The following is a 9,000-nucleotide window of genomic DNA, read 5'->3' on the forward strand; positions in this document are numbered from 1 at the left end:
TTTCTATGACGTAGGGGAAGCATAGAAACCTTTCACTTAACATTATACTATAGAAGTAAGGTACACCTCAAAAACCCATCGAAAAAGGTAGTTTTATCACTATAAAATTTTTCAATTGATCATCTTGATATATTGATATGAAAGAAAAAAATGAATTTCAAGTCTTAAAAATAGTACATATTGTAATACATTATTTAGATCGTTTATTTTCAAGATTTTCGAGTGCTCATTAATTTATTAGATTTGCACTATTTTTTAAGCTTTCAATTACATTATAGGGTGAAAAATAGATTTTTAGGAATGATAATAGTTTTGGCACCAAAAATATATCTTTTAATGAAATTTTGAGACTGTGATTGTTTAAGGTTGACACCTTATACAAACCTAACCCAAAAAACAATAGTAAAGTTAACTCAAAAAACAATAGTAAAGTTTGAAATGAATGTGAGAAGTTAATTAATATAACTTAAAATTAAATATAGGATAAAAATAAAAAAATTGCAAAAAACTTTTCATAGATTCACATCTTTTGTCAATCTAAGTGGACTTGCATATTCCATGTTTCTTTACAGGGGCTATCTAATCAGGACACCCCGGACACAAGCCCATCCCGAGAGGCCTCTCATATACGCAAAAATGCATTTTCTTGCTATGTATTCTTCATACCAAAAATGATTTTTCATATGTATAATTCATCAAAAAGAAAGATTTTTAATATGTATAAAATACAGGAAATTTCTTTTCTGATATAAAGTACAGTTTGATATTTGTTATTGCAGTGCTCAGAAAAATGCAGAACCCGAAGCCCGTATTTTTGGAAGATTGGCTAAGAAACTGCCTCCCTCTCTCTCATCCCCCATTGCCTCAACCCTCTTCAGCCAGAGATATTGTTCACGCATGGTCTCACCTGAGACTTTCTCTCTCTAACAAAGCCTTTCAAAAAGAGCACCTCAATTCACTTGAAACACTTCAACTTTTTCTCTCCTCTCTGCATGTCGCCGACCCACAAGCCAAACTCCTCCTTGCCATTCTCTCTCTACCCATACCCCAAGAACTGAGACCCCGTGCTTTCCAAATCATACTGAGAATCCTTTCTTTATGGGTGAGAAAAGCTTCCAATCCGTCTTTAACTTTGCTGGAGTCCGCTGTTTCAGAGACCCAAAAGCTTCTTGGTGGTGGCCATGGCGGTCGGAAGGGGCTCATTCCAGTTGGTATTCTTCTTCTTGGGGTAATGGCTTCTATACCCAATTTGTCAGAAAGGTCGAAGGTGGGTTGTTTAGAACTTGTGTGCGAACTTTTACAGGGAGAGCATGAAGAGATTGGCGAGCAGCAAGGTATGATTCCTGAAGTTTTAGCTGGTGTTGGGTATTCTCTCTCTTCTTTGGATGATGGGTTTTTCTTTGATCGGATTTTGGGCTTATTGTTGGGCCTGTGGGTGGTCGAAGATGGGCCATGTGTTTCAGTTCCTCATGGACTCATGGTTTTGCATTTGATCGAATGGTTGGTCTCTGGTTTTCTTCAAGTTCGTAAATATGACAATATTGAATCAATCTGTAGAAGAATCGAGACATCACAGAGAAAAAGTAGTGCTCTGGGTTCTCAATTTGTCTCAGTCATGGCTGCTTCCGGTGCTCTTAGGGCCTTCAATTTGGATAAAAGTGGAAATATTGGAATAAGAATTCTACTGGAAGGTGTAATAGATTTAGTTGCAGGAGATTGGGTTTTGAAAACTGATATAATTTCCAACTTGGATCAGAGCCTAATTCCTAAATATGATAAATTTGCAAGCCTTCTACTTCAATGCATCTCAATTGGGGTTTCTCGAATTGATCATGTTTCGTTCCATCCCCACTTGTTCATATGCCTGGCTCTCTCCTTATTGTTTGAAACCTTCCCTCTTCTCAGTCTATATCAGAGGATAACTGAGAATTATAAGGGGGAATTCGTTGTTTTCATGCCTGATCTAGTGAGAGAAACTATGGCTAGTATAGTGTTTAGAGAAGCTGGGGCTACTACTAGAGCCTTTTGCAACCAGTATGTATTAGCTGGAGAGGAACACAGGTTGATGGTGGAGAATTTGATTTTGGATTATTGCCAGAGCGTTTATTCTTATCATAGAAGGATTGTTTTCATGTTTAGAGAGAGAAAGGAAATGCTCGAAGCTTTGGGGAAGATCGCCCAAGATGCATTCTTGATGATTGTTGTTTTTCTTTCTACTGCATCAAAGCATAAGATCTCCCCAAGCTTTTCTAATGAAATTCAGGCCGATATATCAGTGAAGACCCTTATGGCCTTTTCTTGTATGGAGTATTTTAGGCGAGTTCGGTTGGCTGAGTATACAGATACAATTCGCCGCACTGTGTTGTGCATTCAGGAAAATGAAACTGCTCTCACCTCTTTTATCAATTCAGTACCACCTTATGATGAGTTGACGAATCATAGAGGTTTCTCTTTCCCTTAAATTCACTCTTAAATTTTTTTCCTGTGCATTTTTCTTTTTTTGATTTCAACTTTGTTTTTGTTATTCATTAGTTTTAGCCGAGCTTAGGTTATTGATGCAGCAATTTTATCTGGTCTTTTAGGTTGCTTATGTTTGGAGGGAACAGATTATTCTTGGTCTCAAGATGATGTGCAGACTGCTCGTGTCTTCTTCTATTTGAGGGTTCTTTCGACTTGCATGGGGCACACCCCTGTGTCTGCATTCAAGAAATCTGTAGTTCCAACAATGTTCCTGTATCCTTCATTACATGTTACTTGTTTTTTTCCCACCGGATTTCTCTTTTTTTAAAAGGTACCCATTAGTTCTTTTCAAAGAAAAGGTCCCTGTTCAAAGAAAAATGTCTGGTGCAAAAACAGAGGATATCAAGTACTGCTTTGGCAAATTGATTTCATTTTCTGATTTCCTTTTGTGTTTGAATTTAGAAGATTTACTCACTTTCTTCTTCTCCTTTTATGATGAAATTATTGAAAATAATACATACAGAATGCATATTATAATCAAATGGGCTTTGGAAAGCCTAGCCCATTAGGTGTTCATGTTTGTCCTATGGATTGCACATTTATAGAGACAGTTAATCATGTAGTATTTCATAGGATCTTATTCTCTTCTTCTCCTTTTATGATGAAATTATTGAAAATAATACATAGAGAATGCATATTATAATCGAATGGGGTTTGGAAATCCTAGCCCATTAGGTGTTCATATTTGTCCTACGGATTGCACATTTATGGAAACAGTTGATCATGTAGTATTTCATTGGATTTTATTCTCTCTCCATCACCATCCATAACTTCATTGGACAATCATGACCCCATGGAACTATTCTTCCATTGCCAATTCATGAATTTGGCTATATTATATGTTCCAATTATTAGTGGATGGATAATTTTTGTTGTTTCTTATTTCTGATGGTGCAACCATCGAACTTTGGTCTTCCTTATTGTAGTTTTACTTAGATACATGCAACACCCAGCTAACAGAGTGGCTCGGGCTTCACATTCGCTATTCGTAGCTTTTATATCAACAGAGAAGGAAACTGACCAGGATCAGAGAACCCAACTGAAGGAGCGAGTTGCTTTCTATTATATGCAAAGAACTTTAGAGGTGCGTATGCAGGGGTAAAAGCATATGCTATAACGAAATGGAGTATGGTATGAGTTAGGAATTCCAAAGGTACAATAATGGACAGTGGAGGTAGGTGTTCCTTTGGAGTACCTACCTAATGCCATGTTCCATTAGATTATCTGATGCCATGTTCCATTGGATTATGGTGCAGTTTTCCATTTTCTTGTACTTAATTATATCTTACCCCAAAATTTTAGAAATTCTTTTTCTCTATTGTGATGATAGGCTTATCCAGCCATTACTCCGATGGAGGGGCTGAGTTCTGGTGTTATAGCCTTGGTCCGTCACCTACCACCTGGAAATCCAGCAATATTTTATGGCATTCATAGCCTTTTTGATAAGACATATGAACTTTGTATTGAATCCACAGTCCAAAGCAACAATAATGAGGAGAATAAGAAAGAAGTAAAAGAGCTTGGGATGGAATTAACAGAGTTGATTCTGCGGCTTATGTTCTTGGTGGATATTCAGGTATTAGTTATGCTTTTCAAGAAATCTGTGGAACATGCTTTCTATTATTTGCTACTCTCATTTTGCTTAGCATTTAGTATTCCTCAAATTATCTGTTTATCATGTCTTATGAATGCGGCAACTATAGTATAAATACATAAAGACATGTATAACACATACATGTGTTCATGCAAATGAGTTTGTGGACGTACATATGTATGTTTAGACATTTCGAGATGCACAAGCTGATGCATCAGCCAATTGACTAGTGGGAGGTGTCAACCCCCGACAGCATGTGCATTGGTTGCTAAGTTAAAATCAAGTTTTCAAACTAGGCTTGGGCTCAGGACTTGGTCCTTGCCCGAGCTGAGCAACTCGGGTAAGTCCAAGTGGACACGCCCAAGTTCTGCCCAAGCCCAAAAAGGGCCAAAAAGAAAAGGGCAATAATACAAAAAATTGGGGAAAATAGGAAAAAAAAAGAAAAAGAAAATGTATATGAAACATGAAATAAAAAAATTGATGTTATGGCTTATAAAATAATGCAAATTATGAAAAAAAGTAAAAATAGGAAAAAAGAGAATTAATAAAAAATCCAAAACTAAGATCTGTAAATTCCATTTTAAAAAGAAAAATTTGTGGATGAACTAGCCTATGCGTGGATCAAGAACACAAAGATGATTCTAGGCTTCAATTTTCATAAAAGATCAGCACCAAAATCGAAAAAATTGGCATGTCCAAAATCAGGCAAAAAAAAACCCAATTTTCTGAACTTCAAAATGTGAAAAATATAACTACTTTTTGTAAGATCTAGTGCTCCTAGTTGTTAGATCTAGTGATTTTTAGTTAAATCTAAAATTTTGGCACAAAGGACTCATCTTGGTGCTCCCTTAATGAAGTTTTTATAAATGCGGGCCCAAGGCTTTAAAAAACACTAGCCGGTCCCTAGGCGGCAGGCCTAGCACCCAGAACGTCAAGGGCTTTGTCGTATATATATATATATATATATATATATATAAGGGGTTGTGATGGGTGTATTTATCAAAACAATGATTACTTTTTTATTGTTATTCAATGGCATTTTGGAAGTTAGTGTCTTGAAACTTTATTTGTAGAATGCCTTTGTCATTTAGTTAAAATTTGAATTTTACCCCTTTTGTAGATAACAAAAGTACCAATTGTCTTGTAGTAATATTTACAAAATTGCCCCACAAAAGTGACGTTTTTAAAAAAAAAGACTACAAAAATAATAAATCCACCCTTCACAGCTCTCTCTATCTTGAACTTTTGTAATTAGAAGGGTTGTGAAGTTTAGATTATCCCATATATATATATATATATATATATATATATATATATATATATATATATATATATATATATATATATATATAAATGCGGGCCCAAGGTTTTAAAAAACACTAGCCAGTCCGTAAGCGGCTGGCCTGGTGCCCAGAACCTCATTTGTAGTGTAGATTCTTTATATATATATATATATATATATATATATATATATATATTTAGATATGGGAAAAGTTTATATAGAGCCGAGGCTCTAAACAATCAAATTCGAACCTACCTAAAAAATTTCACTAGAAGAGATTGTTTTGATGCCTAAATTTCCTCAAATTGATCATCTCGACATCAAGATGCACGGACATAAGACAAAAATGGATTTCAAGTTTTGGAAATAGTGTATTTTGTAACGCATTTTTGGACCGTCAAGTTTAAAGATTTTCAAGTTTTCATACATCTCTCGATCTACACTATAGGTATAGCTAAGAGATTGAGGCCTTATGGAACTGTCGTTGGGCGCCCACTCAGAACTAAGCGCTGGGTGCCCACCAAGTACAACCGCTAGAATGGGGCGCCCAGGTCTAGGCGTGCTGCCAGAGGTGTCTTGGGTGCCTAGGCGCCAGGCAGACCATTTTTTTAGAATATTGTGCGCGTCAGATTTCCATCCCCTTTTTACATTGAATCACACTGTGCAGTTACTCAGGTGAGTACTTTACGGATTGACCCTAGTATTGTAGAACTCAGGCGAGTCAGCCCAAGTGCTAGAGTGCTTGGGCTAGTCCGGCGGTATTCACTCAGCATGTATTGTAAGCTTTCCCATGTTCCGGAGTGGGTACATTGGAGCTTGGCTAGTGGCTAGGGACACGGCAACTTGCCTCGGCCACTAGCTAGGCTGAGTAGGCCAAGTCCGAACACTGGTTAAAATGACAGTTCATATCGCATGTGCGAGCGTGCCCTTATTTAAGGACAATGCAATAGAATTTTTAGTACTACATTCATCAGTTATCTGGTTTTTTATTGAAGGTTTTCGCTCTTCAGTCTTGTTGTTTATGAACTCTTTCTTTGTTTCTCGCTTAGAATATTGCTGCCATTTTTGTCTACACTGAGAAGATGACGGTTTGAGCGAGTCACTGATTCTACCCGCAACATTTGCAATTAAAAGAAGAAAAAATATTTGCTTTTCATGCTGGTCTAGTATCCTGCATGACCCTCCCTGCACCGGTCTCTTATCAATTTTTTGAACATTTTGTGTTGAAGTCTCACATTATTGATTGTCAATTTGTTCTAATCGTATTAAAAAGTTATTGCTGAAAACTTGGGTTTGGAAAAGAAAAAGGTCATTAAAGATTATTGTTACTTTTACTCAGAGTACTTTTGATAGAATGGCTCTTATTTAGAGCAGATTTTTATTTAGAAAACCCCTAGGGGTAAATAGTTTTGATTGTTTTCCTTGGGAGGTTTGTAAGTTTTTTATTATAAAATGGAGAAATTAAGACATGGATTTGGACGTTCAGCACTCTCTTCCTCTTGGATTTTTGCTCTTGCTACATTTCTCATTATTTCCCATGGTTTTATATTGTTTTCGTACATCAAAACTTCTCATAATGCTACCTTATAAACACCACTAACACCAGATCATTGTATTCCTTAATTGTCTAGTTTTCTATGAACTGATGGCATGCCTTGTCTGGAGAATGCTTTATTTGTTTACATTTAGATCTATCATCATCATCATCATCCAAATCTTATCACAATGATGTTTACATTTTGATCCGTCAACAATAAATATAAACTGATGGATCCATCTTTGAGGATAATCAGTATATTTATGTAGGTTGGATACTATTAGGTGTTAATGGCGTAATGCTTCATTTATTTCCATACATTCCAGGTACTCCCTGATCTGTTAAAGCGCTTAGCACAGTTTGTCGTTCAACTTGCAGCAGAAAGGCAGATTATGGTGCTTAACGAGATATATTCGCAAGTTGCAAGTTCTGATGATGTTGTGAGAAAACCCATATTAGTTCCATGGCTACATTCAGTTACTTATTTATGTTCCCCCAATAAGAAAATATCAGGTATAGGTAATTCTGCTTCAAATTCAGGAGGTGAGCTTGGGAAAATGTCTGTATGTAATGTTGGAAATTCGAGCGAAAACCAGACAGAGTCAAGCTCTTTAATTCATGTATCTAGACTGTGAGGCTCATTTGCCCTCTTGAAATTTTCGTTGATTTGCACTTGCCATGATAATTTTTATTTTATTTTATTTTAAGTTTCATGTAGCCACATAATCTGAAATATGCCACATAAACATAAATGAAGGAGACAGAGAATAGGCATACATTTGTAATAAAGTAAAAAGGTCTGGAATTTCTCAAAAACTGATGGCAAGGTAATGAAATGTCTTATTTGTTTATGGGATTATCTACGAAGGGACCGTTTATTTTTTGTATAATGAGGTTACAATCATTTTTATCTCTTAGATTTCAAAATGGGTGGTTGTAAGAGTGTCATTCATTAGATACAGTTTCAAAAAGAAATTCTCAGATTTGATGATTCATCCCAAGCCATCCAATTTGACATCCAATTTGAGAATAACTATGACCTCATTGTACAAAAAGTAAATGGGCTCTTTGTAGACAATTTTTTGTTTATTCTACATGTGGTGGTACATGTTATTTTGAGATAAATATTTGTTTATTATTTATAAGAAGGTTGTTTATATTTATAAGAAGGTTATTGTTCTTTTGATGGAAATATTTTTATGATTGTTTATTGGAATGAAAAGAGTCTATATTTAAAAATTGAGATTAAACGAATGGCAATGACATGGTTTTTTTTTAATATTGTTTCATTATATTATTAGACGACCGTTGTATGAAATCATTTCTCATATATATATATATATATATATATATATATATATATCAGTTCGAATAAGAAACTTTTGATTGAGAATATCATTTTGAAATTTGGTAACGCAATAGACAATTGCAAGTAATTCTTTTTTTACCATAGAATAGTTTTGTTGGGTTAGATTCCAAGCTTTAGAGGTATACCTAAGTAGTTGTTCATAACCATCTATTCGTTGTTTGAGGATGCCCCCGAATCCCAACTCTGAGGCGTCACATTCAATTATTTTGAAAGCAGTAGGATGAGGAAGAGCAAGGCAAACAAGAGTTTTGACTTTTTGTTTGATTATTTGGACTGCATTGGTATAAATATCCGTCCAAGGTAGAGGATTCTTTTTTAATCTAGCATGTAAAGGTTTAGCATCTATAGCAAGATTGGGATAGAAATCACTAACATAATTTAGGCATCCTAAGAACCTTTGAAGTTCTTTTTTATCTAGTATTTGATCAGAAAATTTATCAGCAAATTGTATGGATCGATCTATAGGAATAATAGTACCATGATGGATATTATGTCCTAGAAATCTAATAGTTGTTTTGAATAAAGTAATTTTTCTTACATATACTACTAAGCCAGCATTCTGGACTGCATGAATAAAAATGTTAATATGTTTAATATGTTCATCTATGGATTCAGAAAAAATCAGGACATCATCAATATAAACTTATCATGAATTGATAATAAGCATTGAATGTATCATTCATTATTTTCCGAAATTC

General features: G+C 35.2%; 1 protein-coding gene across 2 annotated transcripts; it reads left to right on the forward strand.

The window, feature by feature from the left end:
* The first annotated feature begins 575 nt into the window (after nt 1-575).
* Nucleotides 576-7,749, forward strand: LOC18447857 (obscurin-like protein). 2 transcript variants are annotated; one of them, XR_002283323.2, is made up of 7 exons: nt 636-653; nt 780-2,444; nt 2,583-2,733; nt 3,457-3,604; nt 3,851-3,904; nt 3,996-4,096; nt 7,260-7,749. XR_002283323.2 is itself a non-coding variant. In XM_006857943.4 (6 exons), the coding sequence occupies exons 2-6, from the start codon at nt 791-793 to the stop codon at nt 7,566-7,568; spliced, it is 2,508 nt and encodes an 835-aa protein (XP_006858005.2). In that variant the 5' UTR covers nt 576-653; nt 780-790; the 3' UTR covers nt 7,569-7,749. The 2 variants fall into 2 exon arrangements, 1 of the variants encoding a protein (XP_006858005.2); XM_006857943.4 differs by having other exon boundaries at nt 576-653; nt 3,851-4,096.
* The last annotated feature ends 1,251 nt before the right edge of the window (nt 7,750-9,000 follow it).

The sequence above is a fragment of the Amborella trichopoda genome, chromosome 9 (genome assembly GCF_054954075.1).
Source record: "Amborella trichopoda isolate Santa Cruz 75 chromosome 9, AtrichopodaSantaCruz75HAP2 v2.0, whole genome shotgun sequence".
NCBI classification, from domain to species: Eukaryota; Viridiplantae; Streptophyta; class Magnoliopsida; order Amborellales; family Amborellaceae; genus Amborella; species Amborella trichopoda.

Bases quoted from the DNA above. Each gene is read 5' to 3' on its own strand.
- LOC18447857 (XM_006857943.4), top strand. From the start codon at position 791: ATGCAGAACCCGAAGCCCGTATTTTTGGAAGATTGGCTAAGAAACTGC. The intron at 2,734-3,456 runs GTATCCTTCATT...AGTTTTACTTAG, and splicing joins GTAGTTCCAACAATGTTCCT to ATACATGCAACACCCAGCTA. The intron at 4,097-7,259 runs GTATTAGTTATG...CATACATTCCAG, and splicing joins TGTTCTTGGTGGATATTCAG to GTACTCCCTGATCTGTTAAA.